Source organism: Sordaria macrospora, chromosome 6 (assembly GCF_033870435.1).
Source record: "Sordaria macrospora chromosome 6, complete sequence".
Taxonomy (NCBI): Eukaryota; Fungi; Ascomycota; class Sordariomycetes; order Sordariales; family Sordariaceae; genus Sordaria; species Sordaria macrospora.
This window is the reverse complement of record NC_089376.1, coordinates 2721940-2742149: the sequence shown is the minus strand read 5'-3', so window position 1 is coordinate 2742149 and position 20210 is coordinate 2721940. Positions and strand designations below refer to the sequence as shown.

Sequence of the window (20210 nt, the reverse complement as noted above, 5' to 3'; positions counted from 1 at the left end):
TATGAGGTTCACATCAGCACTCTTCGCTCTGGCTGCGGCCACTCTTTCACTTGCTTCAGACCCCAGCGATTGCTCGACTACCTCGAAGGAAAAGACAGGCTCGGATTTCAAGCTCACCGAACAAGCAGACAACGCCAATGTCGCCTCTCTCTCCAAGATCTTCACCGCGGCCGGCAAGAAGGTTTCGGTCGCCGACGTCTTCAACGATGGCAATCACCAGATGACCACCGACTCCTCCGGGCGCAAGCTCTGGCAGCACACATCGGATTTCAACGACGAGGACACAACCAAGTGGGTGCCACAGGGCATCACCTCAACAGCCGATGCGCTTGACGCGGGCACCTACGAGGGTATCAACGGCTGGATCGTGAGCTGGCACCGTGATGATGATAAAAGCGTGAGAATCACATTTGTGAACCGAGCCGATGATGGCTACCGCCATGCACTGCTGGTGTACCCGCATGCGTCGGACAACTTCAGAGAGGTTCCGGTGCATGCAGGCGGTATCATGTGGTATGGAAACACCTTGTGGGTTCTGGACACGTACAATGGCATCAGGGTCTTTGACTTGACCAACATCTGGCAAGTCGGGGATGGCAATGGTGTTGGCAAGGTCTCCAGCGGCGTCTACTCGGCTGCTGGGTATAAATATGTGATTCCTCAGATCAGGTCAGTCCAGTCATTTTCATTTCTTATCCAACGATAATATCGTTCCTCGGTCCCGTTCAGTGACACTCACCAACTCAAACTTGTTTACAGATGGTATAAGTGGTCTTCTTCCTTCGAGTTCCGCCACTCCTACATGGCCCTGGACCGCACCACCACTCCCGACAGTCTCATCGTCGGCGAGTACCAAACCTCGACCTCGCTGCCCATCCGTCTGGTCCGGTACGAACTCGACTATACCACGCGCCGGCTCAAGACCGACAGCAGCGGCGTCTCCAAGGCCATCTGGGCCTACTGCGTCAATATCGAGCGCATGCAGGGTGCAGTGTCGGCCAACGGCAAGTTCTATCTCTCGCGAAGCAACGGCGCATCCAAGGGCGATCTCTGGGCCTGGGTTCCCGGCGGTTCTGCGAAGCAGAATGCCGGCTTTTACCCAAGGAGTCCCGAGGATCTTAGCTACGACAAGAGAAATGGCGGGCGTCTGTATACCGTGACGGAGGCGGAGGGCGTGAGGTATATCATCAACTCGGCTGTTAGCAGTGTCAGTTTCTCTTAGTTCAAACAGTCCGCAGGAGTCTGAGGACAGGACAGCACAGTCGAACTGGGTCCAGAACAGAGTCCGAACGATACATGTAACGTCAGACTTAAGAGACAGGGATCGGCCGCCCTGTGAGGCACAGCTATTAATGGTGGTTGGTGTGGGGGGGGGGGGGATCGGCTGGCGGTTACGTCTAGGAGAGCGAGTAAGAATCCTTCGTCACTTAAATGACTTACAAAAGCGTTAAGCTATCCCGAGCAACTGCACTCAACCGAACCAGCCACTCAGGAATAAAGTGACGCGCCTATCATAGAGGCTCAGACACTCAATGCCCAAGACGATATCATTCTGTTCTATGTCATTAGGCAGAGAGCTGAACTCCAAGCGAGCCAACAGGATTGGCATTGTTGACCAGGATGCAGATCGAGTAAGCACTAAATCGGCCGTACCTGTCCCATTGTACAGGCAGCTACTTTCGATGAGATGCTTCACGGGTTGTTAAAGCTTGCTCTTTCTCATTATTTTTCGTGTGTTCACTGTCACTCTGCAACTCTCTGATGATTCGGCAAGTGGGAACTACCACTCCTTCCTATCAATGGCACCCTTGAACGGTGTTCTCCCAGAGCCCTCCAGTTGGGCAGGCATTAGTCTGCTCTCTCTAGGGTTCGTTGCCCTCCTCTACGTTGTCGAGAAACTCTTCTTCGTGCAACCTCTTCCCAAGGGCGTCCCTTTTATCCGAGAGCCGCCGGGAGCTACTCGCTTCAGTCTCAAGACACGATGGGCTTATATGACAGACTGCGCCAATCTTCACAAGGAAGCTTATGAGAAGGTGAGTCTTGGTCTGTCTTCTATCCTTGCAATTTTGCCCTTACCTGAAGCGGCCCTCAACAATAGAGGTCGGTGGCTAACTCCTGATACTAGTACTTGGAGAAAGGCCAGGCCGTCGTCGTTCCTGGGGTGGGCTTTCGCAAAGAGCTCATCCTGCCCCCGAGCTCCTACAAATGGATCAATAGTTATGACGATAACCAACTGAGCGCGTGCCATGCGTTTGCGGATTATGATCAGATTATCCACTCGCTGGGCAATGACATCTACCTCTTGGATCCATGGCAGGGTACGACTGTCAAGAACGAACTGAATCCCTCGTTGGATAACCTCATGGATGCTCTGAACGATGAAGTTGGCGTCGCCTTTGACACCTACCTTGGTACCGCTCCCGGAGAATGGGTTGAGGTAAACATCTTTGAGGTCATGAAAAAGGTCATCGCCCAAGCAAACAGCCGCTTCACCATTGGTCTTCCTTTGTGTAAGTCATTCCTTTGGTCATTGGGTCTTTCCGTGCTACTAACAAGGAACAACCATCTCCAGGTCGTAACCAAGAGTACCTGCAGACCTCCCTGGAGCTTAACGAGCAATTCATCACCTCCGCCGGCACCGGTCTCGCATCCCCGGGGGTCCTCCGGCCCTTCACCACACGACTTGCCGCCATCCCCCTCCGGTTGAACCTGCGCAAACTCCGCAACCTCGTCCGGCCCATCTACGAGCAACGCCTTGAATACCTCAAGCGCCCACGCACCGACCCGGACCCGAACGAGCCGCGCGATCACTTCCAGATCATGCTAGGCTACGCCCAACGCGAGCGGCAGCATGAGCTTGGGGACCTCATGAACATTACCACGCGTCTCGCCACCGCGAACTTTGGGTCAATGCACCAGTCCGCCTTCCTGATGACCAATTTGATCCTCAACATCCTCGGCTCCGAAAAGGAGTTCAACACCGTCTCGGTGCTTCGCGAGGAGCTCGAGCGCGTGGCAAACTCGGACGGGAATCCGGACACGTGGACCAAGGCCAAGATGGCCAAGATTGTCCGCGGCGACAGCGTGCAGCGCGAGACGCTGCGGCTGCACAGTTTTGGCGGGCGCGCTTTGCTCCGCAAGGCGTTGACGGACGGCATCATCACGGATACCGGTATTGAGATACCAAAGGGGTGCATCTTCTCGGTGCTCAGCTACGCGGTGCAGACCAGCGAGAGCAAGTACGAGCAGGCCAACAAGTTTGACCCGTTCCGGTTCTCGAGAGTTAGAGAACAAAAACAACAGCAACAGAACCAGCAGGTGGGCAACAAGGAAGGAGGAGCGGCGGGGCCGCCGCTTACCTTTGTGTCGACTTCGATGGATTATCTGGCCTTTAGCAATGGCAGGCATGCGTGCCCGGGAAGGTTCCTGATAGACTTTGAGATCAAGATGGCCATGGCTTACTTGCTTGGGAATTATGATTTGGAGCTGCCGGCTGAGTATAAGGGGGAGAGACCGCCTACTGTTTGGATGACTGAGGCCCAGTTTCCGCCAAAGGAGGCGAGGATGAGGGTCAGGAGGAGAGAGAAGGTTTGAGTTTGTCTTGTTGGTTACCTAGAGTATGCGATCTGAGATCACATCTCGGATATGTATGGATATCTTGTACAACGCTGGATATGAGAGCATACAATAAAGAAGAAAAAGAATGATGTTGAACTCGTAGTCATTGAGACTCTCTCTTATGCAGAGCAGTGTCGCTCCATAGAGGTATACTGGACGCTAAAGACACGAAAGCGACAAATGATGGCAAAAGCTACAGAACTTGTTTGCGCATTGGAATCAGAATACATTGGAGGACCTCCATACCGAGACTTTGAGGAATATCACTGCAGTTAATGCTGTGTTTTCAACGAGTGTCTCCAAAAGGGGAGGGAGTGCGTGTGAAGAATGGGGCAGGTGGAGGTTGGTGCAATTCGGGGAACGTAAGTCAAACTTCGACGTCGTGATTTCCACAAGTACGAAGATACCTACACGTAGTGAACAGGGCTTTAAAGCCTTGTTCAAAAGCCATGAATGGGTTAAACGCGTACAATATACGGGTTTTCTCTTTCTTTGGTTGTGTTTTCTTTTTTCCCTTCCATATGAACTCGGGAATAGTAATATCCGTTCCAGAACATAGGCAGGTATACATGGTGGACAATGAACACCACTGTGAATAAGCATCACAGAGGGTATTGAACGAGGTACGCAATTCAAGGACCAAGCAACGTACCTTATCTATCCCGCTAATAAAGCCGCGTTGTCAACAATTTATCATTGGACAAAGCAACTTGTTTATTCGCTGAACTTTTCTTTTCAGTGCCAGTCGCAAAGACGGGTGTTCATTACACTGGTTACAGTGTTCTTCTAATCCCATCCCGCTACTTTTTTTCGATCAATCAGGTCCCGAATCCATACATGGATCATTGGGAACAAAAGGCCTTGTATTGCGGGAAAACAGAGGAGGGAAAGACGTTTTGAAACAACTCAATGGATGAAAGGTTTGTTCGTGTACTCGGTCGGGGTTTTCTCGCTTTGCCTTCATGGGTAATGTCTGGCACTCTGACGACGGAATACCGAATACCTCTCTCTGGGTATAATAAGTGCGGAAACCTCTCACCTTCCCGCTTTACAATATCATTGCCAGTCTTTTATCCCGGCCCACATCAAACAACGAACTGCTCTCCTTCAAATTCGGATCAAGCAATCAGTCAACCATTACTCCTCCTCTTCCCTCGTGCATCAAACAACAACAAAAACACCACCACCGCCGCCCAACAACAACATGTGCACCTTCGGATTCTCCAAGATGGAGTGCGGTTGCAAGGTCCCCATCGACGGTACCGGCAAGCAGTGCAACTATGCCAAATCCAGGGGCAAGTACACGTACTGCGAGGAGTTTATGTGGGTGGAAAACCGCGCCAAGTCAAAGTCTTCTCCCTATCTCTGCGCTCAGCACTTCCGCTAGAATGCATGCATCAACCCGTGCACAGAGTTTCTGGAAGACTCGAAGAGGTAGCGAGGAGTATTGAGTGTTTCGAAAGCGGTAAACAGGAGACAAATACATACCTTAGCACGAATCCATTGTTGTTCTTTGCTCATGAATGTGTGTTGAAGATGGTCTCTCTTTTCGTTGTTATCTTTTTTTCGAAATGACGATGTTATGTCCTCGTATATCCACCATCCCGTGCTTCCTCTGCTTCCTCTGCTTCCTGTCCCATCCCATCCCATTTCACATGCCATCATGTTATCCCTCCTTCCCCACCTCCTTCAACTCAACCTCGCCATACATCCCCTGCCGCAAAGCAACTTTCATCCCCCTCGCCGCTTCATTCTTCAACCCCACCCTTTCCGCCTGACAAATCTTTGCCTTGCTCTCCTGATCAAGACCATGTGCTATTGCTGCCAAAGCATCCTCTTTCCACGCTTCCACGCCATGCCTGCGGGTTTGCCAAATGGTGAGCCCAAGATAGAGCGCGCTCGCTACCATGACCGCCACCGGAACGGTGACGAACGGCCAGCGGATGCGGAAACGGAACACCCATTTTGTCGTGGAGCTCTCGGTTACCCATACCCCTTCGTTTTCGCGAATCCAGGCCGTCATGCTCCGTGCGACGTTGTCGAAGGTGGTACTGAGGTTGCTTGATTTGGCGATTGCTCCGGCTACTGGGTTGTCATTAACGGTATCGGTTGTGGCTGGATACATTAATGGCTCGGGGGCAAAGACGTGAATGAACCAGTCAATTGTGGAGGCTAGTGTTATTTGGGTGATGTTGAAGTAGGGGAGGTGGTTGGAAACCGTAGTAGCACCAGGGCCATGGTCCCCGGGATCGAGATCGGGGTGTGTAGCCAGCAGTAAATCAGATCGAGGAAAGTCCCATAGCTTTCCGTGTGGCTCTAGGCCTGTTGGGCTACCCAGTGTGTGGTTGAAGGGATGCATCCAATTTTCTCTTTGTTCTTTCGTGGCAATTGTGCTTCTCAGATCTTCTTCTTGAGGCAACAGTGACAGATGTGACCACTCGGCCCACGATCCAATGATGGATTCATGGAGTATGCCATTACTGACGCTCGATTTGTATCTGTTGACGCAGAAGGATAATCCGCACTCCATGGCCAGTGGAAGTGTCGCGTTCCAGGGCGAGAGATTGTTGACAAATTCCGGGGTAGACTGAATAATCCTGAAAACAACAAAGGTAGTGGCAAAGTCGGCAAATGATATGGACTCGGACCGGTTTGCTATGACTTTGACTACAGTTTGGTTGGGTGATAAGCCTGCAGCGGCCAGTGGTGATTGATCGGTACCTCCATATCGCTGTCTAGGTATTAGACTTTCCATAGGAACTGGGTATGCATTTTTTGGCTGCTTTGCGCTATCCCAGTTGAGGATTTCCAGGCCATATGGTAGTGTGTATCGTGTGTATGTGGTCCCTTCCTCGGGTACTCGCTCTTTTTCTATACGATCTGACACATTGACGCACGTACTGCAAACCGCCAAGGAGTCGAGAATTGTGAAGGTGCAGTTACCGGTCTCGCAGAAGAAGGGTGGCTGGTAAGGGTCTGTCAAAGCTGAAGATTTGTTGACAAATCCATCGTAGACGGCAAGCGTCAAGCCGAAGTCTGATGTCAGTGCACTCTCTTTTAGAAATACCTCATCTGGTCCCATGGAGCCATGGACGCTTGTCAAATAAATCAGCGCTCCTGTTGTCTGCTCTTCTCCTACGCAGATTCTGCTCGACGCTCGGATCCTGGCTTTCGAGCTTCCTGCGAGTAAGCCCTCGTCCCCAGAGGTGTCGACTATGGCTTGGACAAAAGGGTCGTATCCGAACATAACAACAGTTATTAGAGCACCGAGAGAAGCGAGATGCCTATCAGGTAATTGTGTTAGCTGCTGACATATCAGGCAAGTGGACTAGGTGGCCGGAAGATCCCATGAATAACCAAAACTTACCGGTACTTGAGCTTCCAGAGCAGCTGTAAGCTTCCCAGAGGCCCTCGGCTCGCCTCATCAAAGGTTCTGAAGAGCAACACATCGTCTTCTCTCTGATAAAACCAATTCCATTTTGCCTGCCCAAGACAGGGCGTAATGGCAAAGGCAAGTGATGTGCGAGATATTTGTGCCAGGGTCGATATGATGGTGCCCAGTGAAAAGTAAAGAGGCCACGACTCTAGAGGTTTGCCGTCAAAGAAGTAGAGTGTACCAAGCGTCAGCAACAGAGAGAGACAGCTGAGTGTCATTGCCGCCAGCTCCCAGAGCCAAGAGGACCCCCAACGTTGCCATGGGCTGTACTGTGACAATCGTGTGTTGCTTTGAAGGATTCTTCTGGGAATCACTATTTGTGGTATAATAAAGTCCTGGTGCGCTTCATGGGGGGCAGGTGGAAGGCGGTCCTGTAGAGGAGGCTGTGGTGATAGCGGAGTAGAGTCGGATGGTTCCGGTTCCTGGATGGATGGCAAAAATACTGTCGAGCATGCTGATATCTCTGAGAAGGAATCTCTGCCACCCGCCGAGTATGATGTCGAAGTATGGGAATCCATGTGTCCAGTAGAATCTGACTATTTGCAAGGTGGCCGACCATATGCAAAGCCCAAGGAAGTATGCTAGGAAGAACGAAAACGACTTGGAACGAAAAGTGCAAATACGAAGGCGAGGCTCACCTAGATACAAATTCCTTCAGGGAGGCAGCAGAGGTCATCTTGAGCATGTCGGAGCAGGCTATGTGTACCCTGCTTGATATGAACCGCTGTGCGAGATCTGAAGCCGCAGTCGTCGAGATTGTAGATGTAACGATAAGCTAAGCCACAGTGATTGAGACCAGCAACCGTTGTGTTACGTGCATAGGTGAGCGAGGCCATGAAGTGGTCTTACCTCGCTACAGTACCCACGTCTCACAAGGCAAGCAGCTAATGAGCTCGTTGGTTGGGGGTCTCGATCGCCCTGTACAGGAAGTGTTGGTGATGTTGGACAATACCGAGAACTTGCAGGGTTCAGGACTTGAGTTTGTGATCGCAGCCTTGGGTTGTCGACGATGACAATTGATGGCGGGATGGAAAGGAGAAAAATGGATCTTGACTGCAGTGCAACATCTGCAACCTTCCAACACGGTCTGGCTCCATCTTTTCGCCCCATCGAGACAATCTCTTCCAACTGCTCTTTCCTTTTCCGATGAGCTCCAGTCGTGACTGCACGTTTTAGTACGCTAAATCCTGGCAGGTGTGACTGAGGCAAAGGTCAAGGAAAAGGAAAGATCTCCCCTCCAACTTTCCCTGTCTTTCCTTCCCTCCTTCCTTTCTTTCTTTCTTCTCCCTTTCTCCCCCCTTCCTTTCCACATCCTTCCATCCATCCCACGTGCTTCCACTTCTGCCTACGAGTACCTTCTACAACCCAACTGGACTCACCACCTCCCAAGCATCAATCGCCACAAACCCATTGCCCGTAGTCAAGATGCCCACCGCCACGACACTATTCAGCCAGAAATACTTGGCACTCCCCGTCTCAAAGGTCATCCGCAGGTGGATCTTGCCATCCTTCTTGGCCGGCCCGTTGGTCTGGATGAAGATGTTGGCGCCGTCGTCCGTGACGAGCTGGTAGCGCGTGTCGACGTTGGTGGTGCTTTCGGCCCCGCTGGTGCTGGAGAGGGCCCAGTCGGCTCCGAGGTTGAGGATTTTGCCTGTTGGGAAGAAGGGTCAGGTCAGTTTAGGGCCTATTGCTGAAGACAAGAAGGGAGATGAAAGAAGAGGAGGGGCGAGAGGTAGGTAGGCGGGCGGATTAAATAGGGAGGGGATAGGACGGGGCCCACCCTTCAACTTGGGACCCTGAAAAGTCCCTCCAGTAATGGGGATCACAATCCTCGAGCCGCGGGGACCGGTGCCAACGGGAATTGCAGTGCCGAGGGTGCAGTTGAGGGAGTAGAGGAAGTTGAGGCCGGGAGGAGCGGGAGTGGGGGCGGGGCTGGTAGGACGAGCGTATGAGCCTTGGATGGCCAGGGCCAACGTGGAAAGGACAAAGACAAGCTTGGAGAACATCTTGATTGAATAAGTAGTTTGACCGGGGAAGCGTAAAGGTTGGCAAGTTCGTGCTGAGTCAACCACACTGGGGGGCAGAGATAGGAAAAGAAGGCGGTAATGTTTACCTTTATAGTTAGCACTCACTCTTTAACCCCCCTCCCCCCCGTCATGTGTTATCCTTGCGTCCTACGTCCTACATCTTCATCTCGCAACAGACTACCATACCCTAGACAGCTAGACAGCCATCGATCGCACCATCCATTCCCCGGAGACGAGACTGGATTCAACCATGACGCGATATCGCGGTTCTGGGGTCTTACCAGGGTAGGTCGTAGGGCTAAAATCACATGCCGTTAACCCTTCCCGAACTTGCGGGGAATTCTGCCGTCTTTTTTTGTTTTTTTTTGTTTTTTTGCAATTCGGCGATGCTTGCGAAAGACACCCTAACACCTTATGCTGGAGGAAGGAAAGAGAAAACAGTTAGAACAGGGAGAGGAGGTGTTTCCCAAGCGCACCACTCATTGGATGTCGCGGATATTAAAGGCTGAGTACCTGCATGGCTTGGCGATGGACTACTGTATAGTAGGGTGCGGGAAGGGTGTTTTGTTTAAGCAGAAGGCAGGAAACAACATGATCTTCTTCTTTTCCCTGGGATTAGTCAGGCCTAGTATCGGAGTTCAAATCCGTACTTGGGTAATCTTGCAGCGAAACGGGACATCAAAATTGCCGTGCCTGTTCAGGCAGCTCAAAGTGTTCAAGCAACAACCAAGACGCTAAAAGATGATTGATGATACCATTCAAGAAAGCGCTGGTCTAAACCACAATCGGCACGGAAGCTGACGACACTTCGTCGCCCCGGGGTTACATACTCCCCGAACCCTACCTAAGGTATCTAGACCTAGATATTGAGTGGCAACGCCCTAGGCTCATCCACAATCGTCACCTCATGCCCCCAAGCCATAGGCTTACCCACAGTTTCCCTCTGCCTGGCTTTCTTCATCACCTGCCTCGCCATCAAAATCGATTCGCTGCCTTCGTTTACCATCTTTCGCTGGTACTCATCCATCTTGTGTCGAAGTGTGTCGTCGCTCGACTGGTGTTTGTTTTCGGCCAAGAGCTTGGATAACCCAACTGCGTCTCTGATTGCGTAGATTGCGCCTTCTCCGCGACCTGTTCCCGGGAGGAAAAGGAAAAAAAAAGACATGGTTAGCAGCTCGCTGGTTTTGAACTGACTTGTATGTTTGGTTTATATGTGGCTGATGACAACATGTTTAGTAGAAAAGTTGAGAACCAGGGCAACTTACTCGGTGTCATCGGATGAGCGGCATCCCCAATCAAGATAACCCTGTTGATGGGAGGGATATCCTCTATCAGAGCGTCGTACCACGTCTGGATGAGACACTATTGTCAGTCCTTTCTTCTTCCCTCATCGCGAATTGATCCCATCACAGCACAAGACAGTCAGACATACCGTCACTTTCTTCATTCCCTCGACCTCCGTCTTTTCCACCGTGAGCCTGCGCTTTGGATCGAGCGCTTGCACCCTCTCCTTTGACTTGCGCAGCCTCTCTTCCGCCGTGCCCGTCTTGACCCAGTGGTCATCGCCCACGTCTTGACTCTCGATCGTCATCCAGTAATAGTCTCCGTAAGACCCATCATCGCCGACGCGATTCAGCCCGCTGAAGAAGACGAAGTCCCGTTCAAAGGATACAAAGCAAGAATAAGCCAGCTGGAGCTGACTCTCCATGTCGGCGCGGTTGAGACGACACTCGCCCATTGTGATTGTGGCATAGGTTGAAACCTCCAGTACCTCGGAGTTTGGTTTCTGGAGGACGTGTGGACGGACTATGGCATCAGTCAGGAATGGTTGTCAGCCATTCATTACGTTGTCTCCCCACCCACACCCGTATCGTTGTTATTCAATCCGCAAACAATTTGATGGAAAAGGGGAGGGGGCAACAAACCAGCACTAAAAGTCCCATCAGCACCCACAACCACGCTCCCCACCGCATGCGTCCCATCTTCAAACCACACCGTCACCCTATCCTCGCCCTCCTCGCTCTCCTCGATCTTCTGCGCTTTTTTTCCCCACTGGATATCAACATCGTGAGCCAAAACCTGCCTCAGACGTAGCCTGTGGGCTCTTATGCAGGGCGTCTCCGGGCTATCAGTCACGTACCCTGCCCTTCCATCGGGGAAGAACATGGCTACGCACGACGGCAGCTGGAGAGGGAGGAGGTGGCATGATGATCGGAGAGATGAGAAGACGTCATCGGGCAGGGAGCCACCGAAGAGCTTTTCCGGACTGTTTGTTGGTGCCGTATGTCAGTCGGTGTTTGGTGTCTAGAAAGGACGGCCACGTAGTGAAAGTAGAGAGACGGGAGGGTGAATACTCGTGAAGTCCAACGGCGTATCCTTGACCTCTCGCTTCAGCGCTGGCGTCACGCTCAAAGAGCTCGAAGCTGATGCCTTGCTTGCGAAGACCTTGGGCGAGTGTCAGGCCACCCAGACCGGCACCTATGATCAGGACGTGCAAGTCACTGTTGTGTTGGGCCATGATGATGGTTTGAGAAACTATTTTTGGCTGATGTAAAGACGGTGAGAGTCCTAGTTTAAGAGAACGTGTGCTGTAGGTGATGAGAATCAATGTCGAGCCCGGTGCTTCCTCTAGGATATCCGACCTCATATCCACCTCAAGGCTCCCCGCATAACCGCTCCTTCCAGTCCGCCGTCGATTCATACCGCGTATCACATTCCGGCAGTATCAAGCAATATTATTCGGGTGGTTGCGTCGCTGCAGTGCAAGTAGTATCATACCTTTGTGTAACGATGTAGCAGGTATAAATGAACTGCCCCTCACCGGCGAGCCGCTTTTCTTGACCGTAAGCTGGTTCGAGGTCCTGGTCAGGTTCCTAGTCCGAGCCTCAGTGTCACCATTTGATACTAACTGGTAGAACATCTGTCCAAAAGACTCTATCATGTTCCACCTGCTCCAAACTGGCCGTGTGGGCAGCTAAGAAATGGGAAGGCAAAGGGTGGTACCATATGTAAGTCAACGCGGACATCCGTCACAGAAAATGTTATCAATGCTTTTGAGTCGATACCCAAAAAGCATTGATGAGTTGGTATTCACGAGATTACCGATGAAAATTCATCAGTAGGAAGTCATTCGAACAACATTGGGCCAAGGCGGTTCTTATCGTCATGTTGCTCACACATGTTGGATGAAAACAAAAACTTTGACATTTCATTGTGATCCCAACACCGTCTTAACTCCGGTCGCTTGAACAGAAAAACGAGGGAGGACAAGCTGTAAGAACTCGACGCAAGATGCTGGTAACATCGTTTCGTGTAACGGCCGCACGTCTTGTGAACGACATCTTCAGGCTTAGATCTGACCCATGAATCCTCCACTCTGGTAAAACCGCATCTGGTGCTCTCGCAGGTCCGCCCAGCTCCTGAGTTCCATCTCTTCATCCTGCGGAGTCATGGTCCCGTCACTTCGGTCCGCGTTCCCTGGCCCAGTCTTCTCCAGCCTCATAAGAATGTCTAGAAAGCGGGTGAGAGGCTCTTGAGCTTTGGTGGCCATAGGCCCCTTACGCCCAGGAGCATCGTGGACGAGCGTGGAAGCCACCTGCCGAACCTTATTAATCAAGGATCCGCCATTGGGCTCCATGTTGCGTTGAGAGATAGAAGCAAGCACGATAAGGAGATTCTGAACGATGAGCTCACGCTCGGCGGTCATGTTCTCATCGATGGGATCAGACAGATGCTCCGCAGCAGCGTGTAGAGCAGCAGCCGCAACGCTCTTACTATCATGCGACACACCATTGCTAACGCCATTTTCCACGGCGGTGACTGCGGCATATGCTTGTGCCGCTTGGTTGCGGGTATGCTCGCGATGGGCGTCGCGGAGATTCAAGTAGCGTTCGACGTAGTAGGAGCGTGTGGCGACTTGCGAGGCATAGATATTTGCCTTTTGGATCTCATACTGAAGCAGGCGACGACGTCCCGGGTCGTTGTTGATGACATGCCGGATGTCTGAGGCCGGCTGATGTGCAGGATAGGCGGGTGGGCAATACTGAAATCCACTTTCGCTAAGAGCATCATGGGGCGCGGGAACTTGAGGTAGCTCACCCAGGCTTGTTGACACACCGTTGGCGGTATTGCTGTCTAAGTTCAGAGTAAGTTCTGGAGGCATGCCTTCCATAACCTGCTTCACAGCTTGCAAGCAGTCGTGTAACATAACCTTTTGATCGTGGAAGGGCAGTGTCGTCAGGCCGTACGACAGCTCAATGCTAACCAACGAGTTCATGGTCATGTAAATCTTGATGGCCTGGACGAAACCTGTCAGGCGGGACACGATAGAAGGGGGTTGCACCAGGATTTGGGAGGGAAGAATGTACTCGTCGTCCACTTCAACGGGGAAATCGGGATACGGCTCGGCGGGCGTAGGAGGTGGGAACACTATCTCGCCCATGGGTCCGCCGAGTTGCATCATTGAGCGGACACCGAGAAACATGACCCAGAAGACACGCTTGCCGATCTGGTCCTGAACATGATCGAAGGCAGGGCCTCGATAGGTGACAGCGAAAAAGTCCCGCGGTTTATGGTAGCCCAGTTCTCTGATCATGTTCGAAGTTTCTGACATGAAGCGGCGACACACCTTCCATTGCAAGGTGTAAGCAGCAGCCAGGCCGAGGAAATAACTTGTGGCTGCGTCGTAAACCGTCATGTCTTCTCGGTTGTAGAAGTATGTACCACGGGCTTCCATGGCCACATGGCGGCACCGGTCGACGAGGTGAATGGCTTTGGGGAAAAGATTCATGCCATGTTGTGACTTGAGATGCAACCGTGCTGTCCTGGGAAACGAGGCAACCAGAGAGCCAACCATGCTTGCGAGCAAGGCCAGAAACTCGTGGCTTTTCTGGTCTTCGCGGTTGGCCAATTGCTGACGGAAAGTAGGCTCGTGGGGAAAGGGCGTCAAGGGATGTATGTAGGTGAAGAAGTCGTCGACGAGAAGAATCAACATAGGCCATGGGGCTATAGCTTCTGCATCGAAAATAGCATGGCTCTGCCCATGCGCCTGTGAAGGGCCGGCCTGCGAGTTTCCAGCGATGGAAATCAATGTCTGGGCGGCATTGTGAGGCTGCGTATTGTGTCCCATGTTGTTCGGCAAGGCGGGTTCGAGTCGTGGACGCTTAGCCGCTCTGGCAGCTTCGGCATGCCTGTTGGGAGGACCTCGACGCCTCATTTCCCTATTAAATGTACAGTCTACCTGGAGGTCGCGGCATGGTCGGCAAGGATGAGTCTCATCACACTACATGTCGAGAAGGTGTTAGCTCTGAAATAAAGACACGTAATTTCCAAGTTCTGAATATCCAGGCTAAATTACCTTGACTTTCCTTGAACTACACATGTCACACGCCCTCCGCAGGCGAGTGGGCTTGGATTGGGGTTTGGCGGCTGAAGCAGAGGTCGGAGAGGCTGACTGGGAAGCCATCTGAAGTGCCTCTGTGTATATGGCCACTGTTTCAGGCGGGTATGCTTGATGAGTTGATATGTTCCCCGAGTCTATTGGTGGTTGTGATGGTTGACCAACAACGTCGGGAGCAGCTACGACAGCGGCCTGGAGAGCTTGGAGGTCATGGTTGGCAGCGGCAGCGGCTGTTGCTGCCAGGACGGTAGCATGGGCATCGACATCGAATATCGTCGAGGGTTCGGGTTGTGGTTGTGATTGGGATTGGGATTGTGATTGTGTTGGAGGAGGTGGTGGTTGAGAGTCTCGAGTCAATTGGGGTTGGTGATGGGTTTGTTGGCGTTGATGTTCGTGTTGTTGTTGTTGTTGTTGTTGTTGTTGTTGTTGCTGTGGCTGCTGGTGTGGGTGTAAGTGCCTGCTGTGGTCTGTGGAGACGCCTGTAGCACTACCAGTAGAGGCAGAGATCGAGTCGGGAGGCCTTGATTGTGTTGAGTGTTGTTGGTGATCAGATTGTCTTGAAGAAGAGTGACCCGTTACTATGTGCGATAACGTTGTTGCCGTACTACCAGCAGTGGCAGCAGAAGGGACATGTATAGATGGGATGGCCGATGATGATGATCCAGACATTCTGAACCTTAATGACGACGGCTTCGGTAGAATCGCGGATGAAGCCCAAATCAAAAGGCCGAATGAAGGAGGGAAAGATCCACTGGAGCAGCTGATAAGGCGGGATAAGTGATACCACGTGACCTAATCAGAGCTGTACAATCTAATACTGGGCATTTTGTTAGCTGGGTACTTCTAGCACATTGGACGAGGTCTGTCCCGAATTGTCCCCACTTGGTATTCTCAAACCTCATAAGGGCAATATGCAATAGCTACCCAAGTACAGATCTACAGACAGCGACAAAATTCTACATGGCAAAATCCGACATAGCATAGTCAAAGTACGATTGCCTATGTTATATAGAACAAACCGAGTTGATCTACCATGAAAACACCCAAGGAGGTTGGTCTGAGGTCTCAAACTAACAGACAAACCTCTATTGGACTGTACCTTGGTTCTTTCTCCACACCACCACTGCTCACATTGGCCAATTCCTTCTCACATCCATGTCACACTCGTCTTGTTCTCTCGGTTGCACTCGAACGTCTTCTTCAAAGTTCAATTGATTCCGACTGATGTTGATGATGGCATGTCCATTCAATACCACATCGCCGTTATCGGTCGTCCCCAGGACCAATACAAGAAGATGCCAATCCAGCTGGTAACCGCCGATCAATACACCGGCGGACTTGACCCCGACGACGCCAAACTTCAAAGGGTCAGCCCAGGAGGCGAGCCTTGAACTTCCATGGCAGCCAATTGCTTTCATCCAATGGTCAGAAGATCTTCACGGAACAAGCGCCGGGAGATTTACACTACACTACACTACCGTGACTACTTACAGAGTTGAATTCCGCTTTTCCGCTCTGCGAAAAAGACCGTGAAAAGCCGACTGCCTCTGTTAGGTACAGCGCGGACAAAACACCCACGCAAAAATTAGCAAACAAGGCCCTGAGGACGTGAGGGTTCCAAGGCGAGATAGAGACGCGAGGTTACATCGCATATCATCATGCTGTTGTCGGACTCATCCTCCAGGAAGCGAATACACGAGGTCGTGCTCGGTCTGCCGGCAGTTGTCGATTGAGGGTTAGGGTCTCTTTGAGTCACTCTTAGTGGCCATGGAGCCCCAAACCAACGGTTAAAATCGACGGCTTCAAAGTCAGCGGTCCAATCTCAGCACAGAATTCTTGATTCTTCTCGCCGGAGACCGGGTACGTTTACGGTAGCCTACACTACCTTTCCTGGGCACGGAACCGTGGGGGTTGGCCCCCAAATAGGTCCTACCTCCAACGATGGGGAACCAACGGCTCGATTGTGATTGTAACAGACCTAGAGAGTATGAATTCTTGAATTCATGGGCATCAACTACACTCATATCGAACCCAAGGCATGGATGGCAAATACCAGACACAGAACAGCAAAATAAAGTACACCTCTCCACCTCGATCCACGGGACAGCTCTCCTATCGACAGAGCGGTTAACCTTGGTGATCAATACATCATCCCCCCGGTATAGGACTGTGCCGCACATGGACATTTAGGGAATACTTTAGCGAACGGAGCAACGCTATTCCGTATTATTGCATAGACAAAAGTGGTCTGCATCAGACATAAGTCGCCCCGAATCCTCAGACCCTGCCTCGACCAGTATTCTTGTTCTCCGTATCTGTCTACATGCCATTACGGCCAGCCCTTTTTCGTCACCTATGGATCGCACCCGAATGATACAAACGTGGGAGTCATCAGCAACAAGCCGCCCAGAGAAAGCTTGACAGACGGACGGACCCTTAAACGCCGGCCCACCCATCCTTCTTTCTGTTGTACCGCTCTGGGCCCATTCCGAATCGAGCAAGTGGCATTTCCAAGACGTCTCAAAGGAGCCTTCCGAATCTCTTACAAAGCATTCACAAATCGTGCCATTGCACGCCTCCGGCCTTCTGGAAGCACAAGCGGGAAGCAGACAACTTTTGTTTCAACCCAGGAGATTGGTGCCCCTTTGACGACTGCTAATTCATGTCTTGGCCTGCTGCGGCTTCAAGTTCGCCGGACCTGGCACGTCGGTTACCGGATCCGAATGCCTGCGCCATGATTAGCTCGGGGGCCATCCACTCCAAGGAGGAGTGGGAGATGTGGAAGAAAACCATCACGCATCTGTACTTGTCCGAGAAGAGAAAGCTCCGAGATGTAAGGGAGGTCATGATCCAGAAACATGGGTTTCGCGCGACGTGAGTGGAGATCCCAAGTTTCCCCTTACACACCCTGAACCACGGTTTGCAATGACTGGCGTAGTCTGACTTTTCGGTTATCCCGTTGAAGCATACACCAGTACAAGATCAGACTCCAACAATGGGGCCTCGAAAAGAACAACAAGGTAAGACAAGGTTCCGGTCGGTACAAGCATCATGGTCCCAGCTTTGCTTACCCGATGTTTTTCGTTTCCTAGGAGAGTGACATGAGATTCATGTCGACCAAGGCTGCTCAGAGAGCTGCTCAGGGCAAAAAGTCGGCCTTCCGCGTCAGAGGCAGAGAGATATCACAAGCTGAGCTCGACCGATACTGGCATCGCAAGCATCATGGCCACCAAAAAGCTTCCTCCCCGGGGGGCGGGGAAGATATTGACCTGTCCAATATGCCGGATGAAATCGAGTGCTACACGCCTGTGAGCAGTCGTCCCAGCTCTCCAAGTCCGCCCGGTCTGGACCCCCCACAGCCGCTCGAGGTCATCCCCCGCGACCCAGTTGCGGCTGCAGCCGAACTCGTGGCGATCCACCGGGATCCTCCCGCTGCGCCAAACCAGCCTGTCGGGACACCTATCGGCACGCCTGTCAATATCGCGACACCCCCAGCCCTAGCAGCACCGATATCACCACCCAATACCGAGCTGGCCAGCCCTACAAGTGTCAAGCCAATCAAATCACGACGACCGAGCTCACCTCCAGAAATACTGCTCCTACGACAGCAGCAGCGGCGGAAACCACCAGTTGTGAAGAATGAGGACGACGACTCGCCCGAGAGCAGTCCCGACAACTGGCGCCGCAAGCGCAAACTCACCGACCTACACCCTCTCACGCCACCGGGCCACCTCCTCTCGGTGCAGACTGTGGTGACCGGCACGCGGGACTTTTACGTACGCTTCGTGCACTCGCAGGTAGACGAGTCGGACGTGGTGCAGCAGCCGCCGCACTGGAACCTGCGACGATTCTACGAGCTCGCCCTCTCCGTGTCGGCCCAGCTCTCGCTACCTCAGTGGAACGACAAGCGCGACAGCATCGTGACGCTCTACAACGACACGCTCGACCAGATCCGGCCCATCCTCACTCCGGACCCGAACCCGCTGCTGTTGACGTGCATCTTTCAGGTCTGCTGCCGCTTCTGGCAGGACGGCAAGGCGCTAGCCCTGCACTACCTCCTCAGCTACATCCGGCACGAGGTCGGCCAGCTCCACGGGCAGTCGCATCCGCTGTACGCCGTCTGCGACTCCCTCCTGCGCAGCCCCGAGGTGCTGTCGGATCTGGTGGTCACCAGCCTCCGCTGGGCCGTTAACGGCTTAGCCGAGCGGCTGGGCGAGGAACACCCGCAGACGCTGGCGGCCGCAAGGGGGCTGTACTCGGCTCTCTACGCGCAGGGCGACCTAGCTGCGGCGAAGCAGTACATGGTCGCGGCCGCCGCGCTGGAGGAGAAGGCGCACCCGGAAGACACGTACGGCAGGCTGGACTCGCTGGTCAGGGTCATTCATTGCGAGCTGGGCATGAACGACATCACGTCCGCGCTGGAGAATCTCAAGATCTTTGAGAGCACGCTCGATAGCCTGTCGGGCGCGGCCGACTGGCGGATGCGGCTGTGTTACTTGAGGGCCAAGGGCGAGGCGCTGAGGCAGCAGGGAGACCCGAAAGCGATCGAGGTGCTCGAGGAGTCGCTGAAGTTGGCGAGGGAGAGCAGTCCGTTGCAGAATGGCTGGTGGGCGGTGGTGTCGGGGGAGAAACACCTGGCGTATGCGAAGCGATCGGCTGGGTCGATGGGTAGGGTGGTGCCTTATCCGCTTCCTTGTTGATGACCTTCCAGCCTCGTCCTTTGGCCGCCAACACGCTGACGACGAAAACGCTGAGATGTTGCGTTGAGCGCGCCCATGTCCGAAAAGGTCTCGGCTTTTGATGTTATGGGCGTGGCCGGTCGATGGATGGGCTGGAGATGCTTTTGTTCATTTTTTTGTGTTCCTTTCATACAAGGAACAGGGGAGTTAAAGGAGTTGGGACCTGCGAAAGAGAGACTACAAGGTTGTTGCTTGCTTCTTTATATGTTGCCGCTGATGTTGTCTGTCGTTAGGTGGTTTGTCGGGGAGTCGGAGAGGTGCTGCATCCTGCATCCAACTTCTGTAAGGAACAGTGAAATGTGGGGACGGGACGGCTCAGGGCTTATGTAACGTGCGAGACGGTTCAATATCACTTCGTTGAAACGTTACAGATGGAACTAGAACAGCCCTGAAGCTTTCTTTAACGAACTTCATACCTTGATGGACACACTTTATGATTCGTAGACTCGTTTGGTTACAAATGCATTACCAATTCACAAGGTCGGCCGGAATGTGGTCGCCGAAGGAACGTTGAAACAAAATGACCGGCGGGAAAACTACACAGCCCCAGGTCCAGTCCGGGTAGCACCTGCCCTAAAATGCCCTAGCGCTGCACATCATTCAGTGGAGGTGCACGGGCCTGCAGTTTCTAACCACAGCGGACATCAGGCAAGGGCATCCCTCGGTCGGGTCTCACGGCGAGCCGTGCCGTGCCGTGCCGCTCTTGCGCTTGTCACGAACCAACTCCCTCCCGTCCTCTCTTTCCTATTGTGAGGCTCTCTTTCTATCTCCAAGAGGAAGTTGTCACTTACCAACAGATTGTGTCATTTGGGAAATTGATGGAAAATTGGCAAACCCTTTCTCAAGTTCCGATCCCCCTTCCTCTGCCTCTTCATCAGGCCGATCGCTTAACCGAAAATCTACCACACTGGCTTCCGTCCTCCCGGGCTTCAATTCACGGGGACCAGACTCAGCATCCACTGTCTGATGATGGCTTCAAAAGCTTCGCGTCC

At 52.6% G+C, this 20210-nt stretch overlaps 7 protein-coding genes across 7 annotated transcripts; 3 read left to right on the top strand and 4 right to left on the bottom strand.

The window, feature by feature from the left end:
- Position 1: 1 nt before the first annotated feature.
- SMAC4_03578 (uncharacterized protein) lies at positions 2–3998 on the top strand (the record flags this gene model as incomplete). Its single annotated transcript, XM_003351225.2, has 5 exons — positions 2–669; positions 760–1207; positions 1830–2033; positions 2126–2510; positions 2573–3998. The coding sequence occupies 5 exons, from the start codon at positions 2–4 to the stop codon at positions 3592–3594; spliced, it is 2727 nt and encodes a 908-aa protein (XP_003351273.1). The 3' UTR covers positions 3595–3998.
- Positions 3999–4380: 382 nt separating this feature from the next.
- SMAC4_03577 (uncharacterized protein) lies at positions 4381–5218 on the top strand. Its single transcript, XM_003351224.2, has 2 exons — positions 4381–4631; positions 4685–5218. Exons 1-2 carry the CDS (start codon positions 4528–4530, stop codon positions 5067–5069), a joined length of 489 nt encoding a protein of 162 aa, XP_003351272.2. The 5' UTR covers positions 4381–4527; the 3' UTR covers positions 5070–5218.
- Positions 5219–5282: 64 nt separating this feature from the next.
- Positions 5283–7572, bottom strand: SMAC4_03576 (uncharacterized protein; the record flags this gene model as incomplete). Its single annotated transcript, XM_003351223.2, has 2 exons — positions 5283–6902; positions 6986–7572. The coding sequence occupies 2 exons, from the start codon at positions 7570–7572 to the stop codon at positions 5285–5287; spliced, it is 2205 nt and encodes a 734-aa protein (XP_003351271.1). The 3' UTR covers positions 5283–5284.
- Positions 7573–8081: 509 nt separating this feature from the next.
- On the bottom strand, positions 8082–9126 carry SMAC4_12887 (uncharacterized protein). The gene is made up of 2 exons (XM_066091134.1): positions 8835–9126; positions 8082–8705 (listed from the first exon to the last, which is right to left on the bottom strand). The coding sequence occupies exons 1-2, from the start codon at positions 9058–9060 to the stop codon at positions 8413–8415; spliced, it is 519 nt and encodes a 172-aa protein (XP_065947529.1). The 5' UTR covers positions 9061–9126; the 3' UTR covers positions 8082–8412.
- Positions 9127–9696: 570 nt separating this feature from the next.
- Positions 9697–11599, bottom strand: SMAC4_03575 (uncharacterized protein; the record flags this gene model as incomplete). The annotated part of the gene is made up of 5 exons (XM_003351222.2): positions 9697–10212; positions 10347–10431; positions 10514–10887; positions 11007–11347; positions 11436–11599. 5 exons carry the CDS (start codon positions 11597–11599, stop codon positions 9941–9943), a joined length of 1236 nt encoding a protein of 411 aa, XP_003351270.1. The 3' UTR covers positions 9697–9940.
- A 587-nt stretch (positions 11600–12186) lies between these two features.
- On the bottom strand, positions 12187–15307 carry SMAC4_03574 (uncharacterized protein). The gene is made up of 2 exons (XM_003351221.2): positions 14438–15307; positions 12187–14362 (listed from the first exon to the last, which is right to left on the bottom strand). The coding sequence occupies exons 1-2, from the start codon at positions 15146–15148 to the stop codon at positions 12431–12433; spliced, it is 2643 nt and encodes an 880-aa protein (XP_003351269.1). The 5' UTR covers positions 15149–15307; the 3' UTR covers positions 12187–12430.
- A 1440-nt stretch (positions 15308–16747) lies between these two features.
- On the top strand, positions 16748–19692 carry SMAC4_03573 (uncharacterized protein). Its single transcript, XM_003351220.2, has 3 exons — positions 16748–17353; positions 17445–17499; positions 17572–19692. The coding sequence occupies exons 1-3, from the start codon at positions 17142–17144 to the stop codon at positions 19177–19179; spliced, it is 1875 nt and encodes a 624-aa protein (XP_003351268.2). The 5' UTR covers positions 16748–17141; the 3' UTR covers positions 19180–19692.
- Positions 19693–20210: the final 518 nt, after the last annotated feature.